Raw genomic sequence first — 15,650 nt, 5'->3', positions numbered from 1 at the left:
CCACAGGGAGAGTGGCTCTAATTTATACAATCTGATTATGCATGCTCTGACATTAAATCAAAGATATGTCGAGCTCCTAATTAGTGTAGTCACACATTAGTTTGCTAATATTATGCAGCATTAATGTGCCTGTCTAAATTATTAGTCATTTGTAAACAGGAGGAGACGTTAAAATGCCAGAATTCTATTTGCACACTGATTTAAGTGTTTGATGCCCAATTCCAAAAAAAAACAACCAAAAAACTCGTATACAAAACACTGTAGCATCATTTATTGCTTGTGACATTTTTGCCATGGCTTGTTTAAAACCAAATATTTCGATTTTTTTTTAACAACAGTAGTGCTCAGTAAATGGTTTAACATATGTAGAAGGAAAAAAAAAAAAAAAAAAGCCCTGACCCTCTTAACACACAAACACCAGGAAAAAAAAGAGGTGACATTACAGTCTGAAATTCCAGAATCAAAGAATAGAACAAACACGGATGATTTCTAATCCTGTGCTTTTAAAAAAAAATGTTGTTGAAAAACCTTCCAGCCATTAATTTAAAATCACTTCTTCATCAAATTCATCCTTGGCCCACCTAACAATATAAAAGTGCCCGTTAATCAAACTTTCATGTCTTTGGACGAAGGGAGGAGGAAGCTGGAGACAGAGGACCCAGGCACACAAAGTCCATATAGAAAATCCTGAGGCAGAATCGAACTCGTGACCTTTTGGGGCTGTGAGGCAACAGTGCAAGCGACTGCACCACTCTGTAAACAATCCTACTAATATTTTGCTTAACAAAAACCTACATGGTTAATTTTTTTTAAGGAATAGCAGATGATCACCTTTGGCCACCACAGTCAGCAGGAGGAGATTACAGCACGCGCAATCCCATTTAAAGTGAGCGGTGGCGCTTCATGGTGTGCAGTGAAGGAAAACGAGGGCTCTGCAGAATGTAGTGGTTTGACCCCAGTGCGGAAAGACAGACAGAGGCCACATTTAAAAGTATGTGCCAAAATAAAATCCACCGATTTTGATTTTGATCTTTGGCATGAGTGGGAAAAACAGGATCCTTCCTACTTTTGTGATGACTCCTAGTTTAAGTGTGACATTCCCACCGTGAGCTGCATCATTCCCACATGGAGTCTGCTGTTCCTCCTCGGTGCAAGTAAGAGCGCTTGCATTCATCTTCACCATCAATCACAGTCGGACCTTGGACATTCAGTGTTTGGCTGCTTTGACCCGCCCCCTGCTGTCCCACTTGGGGATCCTGACGAGGAGCAAAGCCACGGCGGCGAGAGCCAGGACCACGCCCAGGCTCGCGGGGCCGCAGGGGCTGAACTCCTGGGCCAGTCCGGAGAGCAGCGGCGCCAGGATCCTCCCGATGGACGTGACAGACTGGCCGGCTCCGATCAGAGTCCCGCTGGCCTGGGCCCCGCCCCTCTGCAGCTCCAGGTCGGTGACGCACGTCCGTCCGATGGTGGTGGAGATGGCGAAGAAGGTGGAGCTGAACAGCACCTGCCACACGCTGGGCGCGGCGGCGTACAGGAAGATGAGCGAGCAGGTGAGCATGGTGGAGTGCAGCAGCAGGGCCGGGATGTTGTTGCCGTACAGCTGCGTGACGGGCCCCACCAGGAAGCCGGCCAGGGCGCCCAGCGTGCTGCTGTAGCTGATGAGGTAGCCGCTCATCTTGGGCTTGAGCGAGAAGCGCTCCTCCATGGCCAGGAAGAAGTTGCTGTAGTAGAGCATGATGCCGACGGCCATCAGGAGGCGCACCAGGAACAGGTCCCACATGTCGGAGGAGGCCACCGTGCGGATCTTGGAGCTCACCGACGACAGCTGCCTCCAGGCGGGCTGCAGCAGGGACACCTCCCTCCACCGGAGGCCGCCACTGGGCTTCTCCGGAGCGCCGGCGTGGGTCTCTGCGGACGGCGCTCGGTGGTGAGCGACTGTGCCGGAGCCGTTCTGCACTGATTTGGTGCAGTTGCTGTCGTGGCAAAGTTTGCTGGAGTCGTTGCTGGCGTTGGTGTCGTTACAGGTGGTCAGCGCTTCGCTCCATGGCAGCAACCACACCAACCCTGAAATAGGCAGAGGTGGCAAGAATATTGACATTAAAAAACAGTAAAAAAAAAAATATATTCTAGTCAAAGTAAAACTTTCAGCAATAATAACTATAGTAAAAAATAACAACTGAACAACTTTTACACGCAAAGGGACCGATCATAATTTTCCAAAGTAAGAAGTAGAAAGTACAGATCTCTGTGTACAAATGTTGGGAGTAAAAGTAAAAATGTATCTGAAAAAAGAAATACTCAACACAGATATCTGAAAAAGTGCGGCAAGAAAGAATTTCTACTTTGTTCCTTCCCATCTCTGGAAAAAGGAAGTTAAAAAAAAGTTCAACATTTCAAACAAAGGCTGCATTTAAAGGAATAGCTGCTGTCAAATTTCAATTTTAACCATTATGCTACTGATGTTTTGCGGTCATCATCACTACTCAACATTGATGTGAATAGCAAGTGGAGGAAATTTAAACGCCTGGAGAACTATCCTATTAGAAGGGTTATTTCTCGCCAGGCCCCGCCCACCTGAATTCATGAGGAAGATGGTGGCGCAGGCGAACGAAGAGGTGTAAAAGCCGCCCTCATGCTCCGTCAGGAACCCCCCGACCACGGGTCCCAGGATGAAACCAACGCCGGAGGCTGCATTGAAGTGACCCATCACCAGAGGGCGCTCTGACTCGGACACCAGGTCAGACAGCAGGGCTCTGCAGATGGACAGGGAGTGCTTGAACAGCCCTGCCACAGGGGGAAAAAACAGATCACATGGGAGAAACTTGTAATGCAATTACCTTAAAAAAAAAAAAAAAAGTAAAATTCCATGTTAAAAATATCTGAAGATGGGAAACCAGAGTGACTCTGGGTAAATAACCAACATTCAGGCTTTGCACATGATAACTATTCCCCCTTTAAAGGACATATTGAATAACTTGACGTTAACGGGATTCCTCTTTACTTTCCAAAACAGTTAAAGGACTGTAGAGAGGAACATACAAGCTCTGGAACAACACAAGTCTTATCAGTTTCAATTCAATTCAATTCAAAAAACTTTATTTGTCTTCAGGGGGGCAATTGAAAGGCACACAGGACAGGATTAGTGCAAAAATGGCAATAAATGCACAGTGCAAATTTGCAAGTGTGGAAAAGGAAATAAATACACAGTATTGAACACAGGTATATACAATTTAGCAGAAAATTAACGGGAGTTTGGTACCGACCAATGGGAATCCGAGCCAGGACGAAGAGCACGATGCTGGTGGACATCCCCAGGAGGACGTAACCCAAGCTGCTGAGCAGCAGACACGTGAGCATAGAGTAGCGCCGTCCAACCACGTCACTCCAGCTGCCCTGGCGGCGGCACACGCACAACACAAGACGCAAATCTAATTTTAATTTTCGTACATGACATAACAGCTGCGCTATGGATAATATTTACATCATCTCAGGGGTATAGCTATAATTCGCGACAGCACGCAGAAAATATGTGCTATCGGTGTAGCTCTGTCGGCCAGTTGCTCAGAAATCTCTATCGTTTTGTCCGTCAACTTGTTCAAATGTACTCGATGTCAACATTGTGGAGACATTTTTAAAAAAAATAATTATTCCTTCACTGCATTTTTTTTTTCTTCTCCTCCTGAGAAAATGTACCCTGCGCTCTCACGCAGAAGAACACCCTCCTCCTGCTGACTTACGTAAGGAACATTCGAAGTAACCAAATTTACGGTGAACCATCAAACCCACCCTGGGATTCCTCCTGGCCTAACAGCTTTGGACATTACACAGGTCTTTATTAGATTCTCACCTGGCATGTCCCTCTCTGACACACACACACACACACACACACACACACACACACACACACACACACACACACACACACACACACACACACACACACACACACACAGGCGTACACACACACACACACACCTGATGAAGTAATGGAATAAGGACCAATTGAGTTTGCTGTGTTCTGGAGCTGAGTTCACATAACCTTGCGCTCGTTCATCAGGATCCTGCCGGCCTGCACGCGGGAGCCAACAGAAGGCTCCTTATCCTGTTTAATTCGTCGCATGACCCCCGCACAATTAAACCAATTTAAGGAGCTGCGAGTGGCAACTAACAGATGCGCAGGAGCCGAGAACCCGGCATCGGATACAGCAGCCGTCAAAAGTGTCTTCTTTTCTTTTTTTAATAATAATTTCTAAAAGAAAATTTAAAAAAATAATAATTTAAGAACTGTTAAATTCCTGTGACTTTCCGTTCTAATCTTAGTTTTAAAAGAAACTCATACGGGCAACGTCACGGCACAACGCGCGACAGACTGGCTGTGTTGTGCTACTAACGCAACCGGCCTAAAACAGACTATGGTTATTGTTCCCTAGAAATGCCGGCGGAGGAAATGGAATGCGGCCATCTTAAACACTAGTCGTGTCGGAGACGGACAAACGCTTCCAGGGCTTTTTCTGAGTCAATACTTACAACCAAGGTGCTTGAGAAGAACTGCAGGATCCCGTACGTAGATCCTGCAAACAGTTAAAGAAACGTCAAAATGCATAACAAACAAAATACATCGTGAGAACCACTTGCATACGAAACTCCTTCGAGGACGATATAGAAGATATCATTATTAGTCCACTGTTGTAGTTTTGTCCAATGTAGATGAGCTGCTGGAGTTTGATCGTTAACGATAACTGTGTGGCCGTGTTAACTTTGGCAGAGATTGTTATTTTAAAATCCCACATTCTGCATTTATCCCTGATGCTCATGGAGGTTCTGTACTATTCAATATCCAAGGAACTCTGCAAATGACCCAAAACTGCATGTTGAGCCCTTTGTTTGCATCCAATTTCAGGGAAAATCTCTCTGTTGTAATATCTTACTGATACTACCGTAATACTTTGATGGTTTTTTTGGATATTTGAAAGGTGGCAACGTGGTGGTCTAACAGTGCAGAATGAACACCGGGCAAGGGGCGTTTACACCAGCTTGGTAGTGCTCTTTATGACATCACAAAGGGTTGATTTCCTGGACTGACTGATTTCTTTTTAATCATTTGTGGGGAGTGCACCAAGAGAAAGTTAGAAAGGATTGGTAAAGAATATTGAATAACGGGGCTCCTCTAGTGCGCGCCAGCTTGCCTTGATAACACTCACCAGTCTTCTCATGCAGAGCAACCAAACCCTGTGAACCCTACTGGGGTGTGTTGGGAGCGCCATGCAAAGCACCTACCTACGATTCCGGCCACGGTCGGACTCGCTCCCAGAGCTTTCACGTGATGGCTAATCAGCGGGACGATCATGCTCACCCCAAACAAGTCCTAAGTGGAACATGAAGCAGTGAGACGGTGGACTGAGCCAAAGACGGCCGGCAACAACACAATTACAGACACTCAGAAAGAGCAAAATGACTGTGGGACGGACGCTGCAGAATCTCCCCGCTCATCCTGCTCTTCTGCATCGGCCGGAATCGTTATTGAAGTCACACAGCATTTCATGCAACCTTCCACCATTGCTAATTGCACTAACTGTTTAACTTAAAGAGGACCCGAGCGTGACCGCAGGGCAGCTCCTGGCGCAAACGTTGAGACATTGAGTCACGTATGTTGACCGGGTAATGTCATTACTGGGCTTCAGCGAGTTGTGTGCTGAACGTAAGGAACTCGTCTTTGCAACACATTTTACTGACAGCTGAGCCACCAGGAAGGGTTGCTCAAGTTTGAGAGCTGTCAGAACCTCTTCTGTGTTTATTTGTGTTTAATACACACGCAATTCACTTGTCAATAACCTTTTTGTAACTATATGAACAGATCATATGTGTAATTCTAAAATTCATATGGTAATTTATCTCGGCTTTGGAGCAAAACCAGACATGTCACTAGACTCAAAACATGAATGTGTACATTGTAACTACTGCACTGTATCATCACCCATTTAAAACAACCCCTACAGTCACTCTATAGTAGAGAATCAAAGCCTTGAAACATTCCATCGACAACATATTCAGGTTCCATTGGCGTCAATATTATAAGGCACATCAAGACAAAAGCGTCATTTCACAGCAGGGACGGTGAACGGTGGTCCCGCAACTCACCATGAAGCCCACCATGTAGATGCACCAGATGATGCCCCTGCGGCTGCTCGGTGTCTGCAGGAGAGAGTTCAGCCAACGTTTGTCCATCGTGCCGCTGTGCAGGACAGCACCATGGACGCGGCGGATAGCGCTGCTTTGCGGCCAGGGCGGAAGCGACGCCGCGCTCCGCTCATGAAGATTGGGCGAACCGAGACAATCGAAGCAGGGCCGGAGCTCCGTTTCTACAGCCGGGGGCGGGGGAACTCGCAGAACCGGGTTTGGAAACACCTGCACACTCCTGGCATTTGTGCTAAAGTGTGGCTTTCTAAGTTAGAGGCCCGCGCGTTAAAGTCTAGCAGCCGGAGGCGGCCGGGCGACTCAGTTGCCGGTCAACTGTCACCGTAGCCTCTTCCTCTCCACCGGACACCCCTGCGGCTGCGCACACGGTTGGCGCCGTCCAGTGACGTCACATTACAAAAGGCGGAGCCTTGTCATTGGTAAACAGAGCGAGGCACACGTGCAATGGGAAAATTGTGATTGCGTTGCTTGGTAAGAAACGGAGCAAGCAGGCCGTCGCCAACGTTAACGAAATGAGTAGTTTGCCGTCGTTCACACTTTATTTGTCTCCAGTATTAAGTGAGTCTTGTCACAATGATTTTTTTCTTCCTTTTTTCGACCAGCTGTTGTCTCATGCTCGACATTTTAGTTCGTTTTTTTGTTTGTTTGTTCGTTTTTTTGTTCGTTTTTAAAAGAGAACAATAAGGATCACTGCTAAAATACATGTAGTCATGCTTCGCACAGTAATAACATTTCTGGCAGATTAAAATGTCAAAGCACCACTATATTCGCATGTGACCCGACGTTTAGACACTTCTTATTGAGTTTAGTGATAATTGGTCAAAAGAAAGACATAAAATCCCCATGGATAATCCCCCATTGCCCCATTTTGTCCTCACATCTGTTACATTTACGCCATCTGCTGGATAAACAAGGTATCCGATCCCTTCTGGGGTTTTTTTTTTTTTTTTTTGGACGATTCATTTCGCTGTAAACGCAGCAAATTTTGGAATTGCTGATATTTTGAAAGTAAAGAAAACCTTTCAGCCTAAAGGTCGGAAAAGTTAAGATTTTCAAAATTATTTATACACTAAAACACCAAACAAAAAGGTTAAAAAAAACAAAACAAAAAAAAACCGTCAGACCCCTTTCTGTTTTACTCATCCTCTTCAACTTTGTCCATAAAAAAATTTAATTCATTGTTATTACTGTGATTTGTTTTATTGACGTTTTACTGGGGCCACCACGAGGTGGCGTTTGTTAGAAATGGCAGACAGCAGGGTGAAGTTTTGAATTAAAAATATTTGACCTCTCACTTACTCGCTGACTTACTCACTGAATTCACATTATTGTGTATTTTTGGGCTTCATCCATGTGTGAGTTCACAGTTATGAGTGAGTTCACAGATATCCTGAGCCATTCCCATAATACAAATAACTCCTTGAAAGACTTTGTTGGCCATGTTTGTACGTGCAAACAACAGCCTTGACTCCGGTGTATCTTATCCCAGTCATTGAACTAAGCTATCAAAGTAATACCATAAGTGTCCTGAACTGAAAATTAAACTAGACTAAAATCAAAGTTTTTATTGCCTCTCCAAATTGTCCATTGTTTGTCTATTTAATATTTCCTATCAAATCTGTATATCTTTAATGGGGTGTGGATGAACATTCCCTACATTGAAAGAACCCTTTACAATCATTGGCCTCACTTACAGGAAATGACACTGATCCATGTGTTTTTGTTTCTGCTCAGGGCCATCAGGCTGGTTGACTGACTGCTGTGGAGGGGGCACGACTCCGCTGATGCCTCCTGTCCTTTCGCTCTCACCCGCTCCCGACATTCCCGTGCAGACCGAGGGTGTCCAGTTGCCACCGGGTTATTTTTTGCCCCGATCCCCCTCCCCTTGTCACCCTCCAACTGCTATAGACACTCACGGCGGAGACGAGCAGCCAACCTTCAATCAAACCCCCAAAATAGCCCCCGGGGTGTGGTGGGTGGGTTGGCTGCAGACCCCAGCAGGGTCCACAGGAGTCATGTGCTCCAGTCTGTCCTCCCATAACACAGGCAGAGGGGACAGCAGACCACAAGTCCACATCCAGCGTCCTTTGCTTCTCCAGCTGGAACCTCAGCCAGCAGACTGTGGTGTTTTATAGCAGAGGAGGGGTTGTGACCGCGTCTCGTCACATGCGCTCGCTGTTGCTTGGAGGAGGAAAGCCACACTTTTGAGTTTAGGCAACCCAGTGACAAAAGCGACGGGCCGGCCGGGGACCATGAAGCTGAGCGTGGCGCTGTTCTTTGCCGGGATCTTTGGGGCGCTGGCGGCCGTGTTCATCCTCCTCTCCTTCGGGACGGATTACTGGCTGTTGGCCTCCGAGAGCTGCCACCACAACTCCAGTGGGTCTGCGGAGCTGGGCGACGTGGCCGTAGAGGTGGGTGTCGGGCGCATCACATCTGTTTATTGCGCACTCACCGTTAATGGAGAGCCACGTCTTGATGTTTTTAATATGACTGAAAACTTGAGACATGTGGACATGTGCCATATTTTAACATCTTCAAAAAAATAATGTTTAATCACATTTTAAACCCTGCGGTGCTTGGAATGAAAAACAAAGTGTCTCCTTCTGTGTTGGGGCCTGCGGTTAGTGGCAACAAAGGCCATCTCAGTGGCTGGACTGGAGGGCGGGGAGGCATCCCTGCAGGAGCTCTTCATGTAATCAGACACTGTTTTAATGTCCTGCGTGTGTGCGTGTGCAAGTGCGCAGCTATGCAGCAGCCATCGAGGCATAACCTCTCCTTGTACCCCTGTGATAGAAATACAAATACCAGCAGTCCCACTGGTATGGATCTGTATTAAATATCACCGACGAGAACATACTTAGCTTCTCATAGTGGGCGTTTGACAGTCATTGAGACGTGAAAGTCTGCGCACTTAACTGAAGGCGTAACTTGTAGTACACACAGTAGTGCAATCCAATTGAAGCAGATTTAGATTAAGCCATTGAGCCACTTATTAAGAACATTATGTATAAAAGAAATCTTGATTGTAATTCACTCTTGGATGAAGTACTAAATAGTTTTTTCAAGTTTGCTAAATCTGTTTCATCTGAATCTAAATCTGATTTATTTTCCTTGTCCCTCTGATATGCAAAGCCAAAGTAGACATTCAGAAAGAGAAGGTCCTCAAGAAAACAGTGACTTAGAGACTAGACAACCTTTTTACTGTATTCTGTTCAAAATGGACCTGTCAGGTGTTTTACCGCCAGTTACTCCAGTTGGCAACAGCTTTGGTCTTCCCAGTGAGCTCATAAAACACCTTTTCTGCCAAAGAGAAATTCTCCAGCGCTCCTCTTCCAATGTGGTCTCAATTTGACAGCTGTTAACGTAGCCACCGTGCTAATCTCCTTTAGCAGCAGCTATCATTTACAGCTCGTAGCTGCTTGTAGTTACATCTAAGAGGGTGCTGATTGGACTGCAATGACTCGGACTGGATCTGCTCGAGATGGTTGAGCCGTGATCTCATGTCTCCTACTTTGCTTTGTTTGTCTGAACAGAATACAAACCAACAACACCACCACTTTGGCACCTTTGATTGAATGCCTGCTTTTCAGCCGCAGCGCCTTCTGCTTTCAGCCACCTGAGAACAATTTAATGGCAGGTCAGAGAGATTCGGGCTGCTTTTCCTGCCTATCTGCTAAAACATCGGCTGGCGCCGTTGAGTGTTTCCCGAGTGCGGGAGAGGGAGCGCTCCCGACCTCCCTGGCACCGAACCAAACCTGCCGCGCAGTTCCGAAGCGCTCGCTCAGCTCCAACCCTTGAACTGAGCGAGCAGCTGCTGCGGCAGAACGGCCACACACTGTCCCCGAGACACGATTGTCTAACGCGGGTGTTTTTTTCCTTCTCCCTCCCAGAAGCCTGGAGATGTGGTGACGCAGAGGGACGGCGACGTCTTCACTCTGTATCATGAGGGCTTCTTCTGGAGGTGTTCGTTCGGGGGCCAGCCCGACGGCGAAAACCTGCTGTGGAAACTGTTGTTCAGTAAGTCTGACGAACACAAGGAGGTCCAATCAAAGCAGCTCTTTTTTGTTGACCAACTTTATGAAGGTCTCACTTTTTCTTCTTTTTTATATAAAAAAATTGTCATATTTTTTGCAAACAACACAGTTACAGCACATATTAAGATACATTACATTATTGTCATCCGTCATTCAAGGTTGATTTGATCCAGCTTGAAACAATTTACATAAGCTTTACCTAAACTTGCAGAGACCAAGTGTGCGTTCAATGGCTACCGATGCAAATAAACAGCCAGACACTGTTCTTAAGGGATTTATTTACGGCTAAGACTAATACTTTATCCCCTCAAGTCTTTGCTCATTAGCATTCTTATATGAATTGAGAACATCCTAAAAAAAAAAAAAAAGTATCAAAAAGTGTGTTTTTTGTGCCTATGTTTGAAGACAAACACTTCAGTTCAAGTAAAATTGTCAAAGAATCAAACAAGTGTCCCTTGCTTACTCTTGTCTTTTGAAGCCATTATCAGACTGCAGGACACAATTCACCTCTGGGATTTCCCCAGACTCACGTAGCATCACCACACGCTCCTGAAAGTGCTGTCACTGTTTAATTTGGCTCCATAGAAACGTGTGTGTGTGTGTGTGGCCACCTCATGTGACCACTCAGGCCATGTGATGTTATTCTGGTCCTTGTCAGGTGGTTGTGCGTCCTCTGTGTTTTGTGACGGGGACTCTGAATGCTGAGGCGGGGACAGCCTCCAGCTCCAGAACCTTGTGAGGCTCTGTGGAATTTCACATGTTCCCATGGGAGGCGAGGCGGGAAGAGAGAAGCCCGAAACAAAGCGCTGAAACCTTTTCAGCGGGCGGTCGGTGGACAAACGACCGGACGAGCTGATTTTGTTTCCTCCTCTCTGTCTCCAGTAAACCAGCCTGACTCCAAAGTGTGCATGCACGCCTACCTCTTCCCATTCCCCATCTCTCAGCAGACCCACAACTCCACTGACTACGACTCAGCCATCAGTAAGCACCTCTCATTGTAAATCAGGCGTCCTCGAGTGTTGCCTGCCCCCATCAGCAGACCCTCCCTCTGCCCTGCAGTTTACAGGGGCTTCTGGAGCATCTTCATGCTGATCGGCGTGGTGGCCGTGGTGCTGGGCGGGTTCATCATCATCTGCGCGGCACCGTTTGCCAGTCACCGCATGTACAAAGCCGGAGGCAGCCTCTTCCTGGCATCAGGTGAGGCTCTTGAAAATGCACATATGCTTCCTCTCCTGGTAAGTAACAGTTAAGGGCCTTCGAGCCTCACGTCAAGTACATGCTTTTAAAGATTTGACCCAAAATGTGAGTCCTTGTTTTAAAACACAATGATTTTGATTGTGTGGGGTTGGAACCTGCGGCTCCCCACCTTTTGATCTTATGACACTGAGCACTACAAAGCAAAAACTGGATGAAGGGTAAAACATTTTGTTTCGTCTGTCTGTGATGTGAAGTTTAGGAATAAGATTTGTAATCTGCACAATGTTGCGTTGCATAATTATTTAAAATATTATCATTATTACCTATGGTTACAAAATAAACAAAATTGTGTTTCATGAAACAGTTCATAAATAAATAAAAAAAAGAGTGCTGGGGGTTGGGGGGGAGCGGAAACCCTGGATAAATTCTTAAAATCTCGTGTGGGAACAATGAGAGCAAAAGGAACGCCAGAGTGAATTCAGCAGAAGACGAACAGAAACTAAAATTCCGTTATTATAAGACTGCACTGAAGAGTAAAATAAAAAAAAAAAGTGCAAAGAAACCAAAATGACAAGTGTGGAGACGAGTGACCAGCAGTATTGGATTGAGGATTTGCACCATGTGCCCTAGTCCCTCGTTTCCTGAAAGAGAGCCTTCAAAAGTTAAGTGTCATCTCCAATACTGTCGTGTCTTCCTCTGTTGTCCTGCCTCCCAACACTCCTCACTCTGGACTTCCTCCACCCCACTGGTGATCACATATACACTCAGGCTCTCACCTCACCTTTCCTTTCCCAACACGGTGTCTACAAACCCACATCTGTTCTCACAGAATATTAAGACTCTCTTGATTCCTGATTGATTGTTGCTTGGTTCATTTGTATATTGGGAAGCATTCGTTATGATCTGACTTGAAAATAGATCCTTTTTTTTTATCATTTACATAGTTTATATATTTTTCCCTTCAAATAGTAATATTATTGACTAGTTGGCGGAAAAATTGTTTGCTTTTACAAACGGGTTAGATTAATTCCTCACTGTCAATTATTTTCTCTTTGGGGAGGAACACTGTGCTTCATCCTATGCAGCTAAATGGAGTCAAAAAAAAAAAAAAAAAAAGCATGTTAATGCTTTTATATCAGTGAGTCGTTTTTTTTAACGCTATTGATACAGATCAGATCAGGTGAATCGTATTGCAGGAAGTACTTGTTCAGCCACTGTTGCACTGCTTTTCTCTTCTGCAGCTAGTCAGAAATGTTATTATGCTATTAACAATCCCAGTGACAATCAGCGGAGCTCCGATCAACCCCCTGCTCTGCTCCTCCTCCCCAGGCCTCTTCCTGCTGTGCGTGGTGGTGATGTACGTGCTGTGGCTGCAGGTGCTGGACGTGGTGGACGTCTACGTGGAGCACCAGCGCGCCACTGTGTGCCCGGGCTTCCAGCTGTCCCTCCACTACGGCCTCTCCTTCATGTTTGCTCCCGTCGGCATTTTCTTCTGCTTCCTGGCCGGCCTCCTCTTCCTGCTCGTGGGCCGAACCATCCAGATTCATTACACCTGACTCCAACCCGCCACTGCTTAGAAAGGTTTTGAAAGAGGCTTTTTTTTTTTTCTCTCTCTCAGTCTTGTTTGCGACCACCGTACGTTTGTTTGATATTTATTCCTCTGCTGTGTGAGGGCGCGACTCTGTAGATAATTGTGTGACAGCTGTTGTGTGACGATCACGAGCATTTTGTTCAAGAATAAAACCATCACAACTATTGTTGGGGTTTGAAAAAATATCTCTGGATTAATCCATCCTGGGTTGTTTTTTTGTGGGTGGGGGAACAGACCTGATCACACGATGTGTATTGTATATGCTGTGAGATTGCACATGCAAATTTGTTCAAGTCTGGTGAGTGCTAAGAGGAAGACTTTGCTTAACAATGATTGTTACTTGTCTACAATATAGAGACATGTGACTTTTATTCTTAAAAAACCCTTTTAAGTCACCGCTCTCAATGACTGATTATTGAAAAGCTATTAGAAGTGCAAGCTACTCTGTAGCTGTTAGGACATTTTTTAATGATGAAAAATATGAATGTTTTTGTAACAGGAAGTTCACAGTAACGTTAAAGATTTGGGCTAAAAATGTTCATTTTCCAGGAGCAGTTGTAATTCTGCAGCATCACTCTGTAAGTAGTGTGCTGTTCTCTGGCGCCGTGTTCTGGTGGTTGAACACTTTCTCAGTTTGCAAGTGAAACCAGAAATACGGCTGACCTGTTCCAGTTGGCTTTGTTGACTCGTTTGATGTTGATACATTGTGCTTTGGTTCCACATTTTGAGCATCTTGTAATCCAGTTCAGACATTACGCATCCGCGCCGAGCGTCTTCATTTAAACTGTTTGCCCAATAAACCAACAAAGTGAAGGTGAGCTTTGGTGCCTGAATTGACTAAATTTAGCATTTTAACTCACTGAAGCCGTCTTCAACAAACCAGGAACCAATGGGAACACACTTTGCACTGCAGATAGTCTCAGAAATGACATTAAAGGGCCCTGCTGGGAGAATTATAACGAGGCTGACTGGAATACCACAAGAGGGCACTGTGCATTTACACATGGAACCTTCCAGAAGTGAGCAGGGACACATACTGTGCCTCTCATCTTGGCTCCATGAGGAGCGCATGTGCGTTATGTATTTAATCAGTGCTTCAGAGGTAGAGATGTGTAGATGAAAGAATTCACACCTTGGCTGACAGACGGATGGTAATTTCACTCATGAATGGAGCATTTGATCAGGATCTGAATGGACCCCGGTGTCGACTCTCTTGTGTCTGTATTAACTCACCGCCTTTGCCTGCTTTATAATGCACTTATCATACACAGGGAAATGCACATATATATCAGCAGTGGATAGAGAGACTTTACAAAAAAAAAAAAAACAGTGATGCGCTTATGATTACTTTGTGGGAAAGGCCCTGGACGCGCTGGGGGGAGGGGGGTGGATATTCACACTTTCCGAATTCCTGAAATTGCGAGCAGCAGCGGACTTCAGTCTGGCCCGTATGGGAAGCTGCACTGAGGGAAATGACTGTGGGTCACGCAAGGAGGCCGGAGTGGTCGACAGGACCCAATAAGCTGTAAGATTATATATACACACAAATAAATGTATATATAAAAAAAACTATTACTATATAAATGTATATATATGTATATATGTATGCACACATTTATATAGTTATACCAGTGTATACACATATCTATACACCTATACATATATATATATATATATATATATATATATATATATATATACATGTATATATCTCTCTCTATATATACATGTGTGTATATGTGTGTATATATTTACATATATACACGCATGTACATGTATACATATATAAAAATGTAACTACCGTATATAAATGTGTGTGTGTTTATGTATATGTATATATATATATATATATATACATATACATATACACACTTGTGCGTCTCTATATGTGTGTGTGTGTGTGTGTCTCTGTGTGTGTAATGCGGTGCACTTCCTGCTTTAAATGAAATCCTAATAAGATCCATAAAAATAATACATTCTGAGCTGGGGGGGGTTGGGTTGGTGTAGGGGGCCAGATAGGTTTGATGCAGGCGTGGAGGGGGCTACCTGCAGAGGAAGCCCGGGCCTCGCAGTCAGTAATGTCATCAGAGTCTCAGCTGAATTCGGCGCTGTTCTGCATGATTGCCCATGATAATTGTGTGTTGATAGGGAGCGCCGGAGATGGAGTATAATTTCCACCGAGAGATTCCTAAACAAATACCTGTGCTCAGCAGAGGGATGGAGTGCGGGCAGGAAGGTGAGGGGGAGAATAGCGGATGAGGCGAGATAGGGGATGAGAGGGTAACACTTCCAGAGCAGGAGGAGGAGGAGGAGGAGGAGGAGGAGGAGAGGAGGCAGGAAGCCGAGGTCTTATGTGCCGCACGTTGTGCAAGCAAAGCAAAGCAAAGGGCCGCGCAATACAGGCAGGAAGGCACATTACAATAAAGTCGTGTCTGACGAATGGAGAACGGTATTGATCGTCGTCAGGCGACACGTGAAAACAACTGTAAAACTGACCCGATCAGGACGGGCTGGAACGAGAGAACAGAACGCGGAGCTGAGCACAAGGAGTGACTTGGACAAATTGTAACAGGCGAAAGAAAGAAACAGAATTAAACACAGGAGACACAATCGATTCAACCATTATTCTAAGT

At 45.4% G+C, this 15,650-nt stretch overlaps 2 protein-coding genes across 5 annotated transcripts; one reads left to right on the top strand and one right to left on the bottom strand.

The window, feature by feature from the left end:
• Nucleotides 1–256: 256 nt before the first annotated feature.
• Nucleotides 257–6,509, bottom strand: slc67a2 (solute carrier family 67 member 2). 2 transcript variants are annotated; one of them, XM_076040258.1, is made up of 6 exons: nucleotides 6,139–6,509; nucleotides 5,278–5,365; nucleotides 4,528–4,571; nucleotides 3,264–3,393; nucleotides 2,575–2,784; nucleotides 257–2,064 (listed from the first exon to the last, which is right to left on the bottom strand). In XM_076040258.1, the coding sequence occupies exons 1-6, from the start codon at nucleotides 6,223–6,225 to the stop codon at nucleotides 1,208–1,210; spliced, it is 1,416 nt and encodes a 471-aa protein (XP_075896373.1). In that variant the 5' UTR covers nucleotides 6,226–6,509; the 3' UTR covers nucleotides 257–1,207. The 2 variants fall into 2 exon arrangements, with proteins under 2 accessions (XP_075896373.1, XP_075896374.1); XM_076040259.1 differs by lacking the exon at nucleotides 6,139–6,509 and having other exon boundaries at nucleotides 3,264–3,388; nucleotides 5,278–5,366.
• tmem182a (transmembrane protein 182a) lies at nucleotides 6,485–13,859 on the top strand. 3 transcript variants are annotated; one of them, XM_076040263.1, is made up of 6 exons: nucleotides 6,485–6,614; nucleotides 7,930–8,606; nucleotides 10,086–10,212; nucleotides 11,112–11,210; nucleotides 11,289–11,426; nucleotides 12,756–13,830. In XM_076040263.1, the coding sequence occupies exons 2-6, from the start codon at nucleotides 8,448–8,450 to the stop codon at nucleotides 12,980–12,982; spliced, it is 750 nt and encodes a 249-aa protein (XP_075896378.1). In that variant the 5' UTR covers nucleotides 6,485–6,614; nucleotides 7,930–8,447; the 3' UTR covers nucleotides 12,983–13,830. The 3 variants fall into 3 exon arrangements, with proteins under 3 accessions (XP_075896378.1, XP_075896379.1, XP_075896377.1); XM_076040264.1 differs by lacking the exon at nucleotides 6,485–6,614 and adding an exon at nucleotides 6,630–6,753 and having other exon boundaries at nucleotides 10,089–10,212; nucleotides 12,756–13,859; XM_076040262.1 differs by lacking the exon at nucleotides 6,485–6,614 and adding an exon at nucleotides 6,630–6,753.
• Nucleotides 13,860–15,650: the final 1,791 nt, after the last annotated feature.

This window comes from Nelusetta ayraudi, unplaced genomic scaffold, assembly GCF_046127955.1.
Source record: "Nelusetta ayraudi isolate G7.1 ecotype Tasmania unplaced genomic scaffold, CSIRO-AGI_Nayr_v1 ptg000060l, whole genome shotgun sequence".
NCBI lineage: Eukaryota > Metazoa > Chordata > Actinopteri > Tetraodontiformes > Monacanthidae > Nelusetta > Nelusetta ayraudi.
The sequence above is the reverse complement of the archived record's forward strand: the minus strand, read 5'-3'. Positions and strand labels throughout refer to the sequence as shown.

Excerpts from the sequence above, each read along its gene's own strand:
- slc67a2 (XM_076040258.1), bottom strand. The coding sequence starts at position 6,225 with ATGGACAAACGTTGGCTGAACTCTCTCCTGCAGACACCGAGCAGCCGC. Across the intron at positions 4,572-5,277 it reads GACCGTGGCCGGAATCGTAG|GATCTACGTACGGGATCCTG; the intron begins GTAGGTGCTTTG and ends AACTGTTTGCAG. Across the intron at positions 2,065-2,574 it reads CATCTTCCTCATGAATTCAG|GGTTGGTGTGGTTGCTGCCA; the intron begins GTGGGCGGGGCC and ends TGCCTATTTCAG.
- tmem182a (XM_076040263.1), top strand. The coding sequence starts at position 8,448 with ATGAAGCTGAGCGTGGCGCTGTTCTTTGCCGGGATCTTTGGGGCGCTG. Across the intron at positions 11,211-11,288 it reads TGACTACGACTCAGCCATCA|TTTACAGGGGCTTCTGGAGC; the intron begins GTAAGCACCTCT and ends TCTGCCCTGCAG. Across the intron at positions 11,427-12,755 it reads CAGCCTCTTCCTGGCATCAG|GCCTCTTCCTGCTGTGCGTG; the intron begins GTGAGGCTCTTG and ends CCTCCTCCCCAG.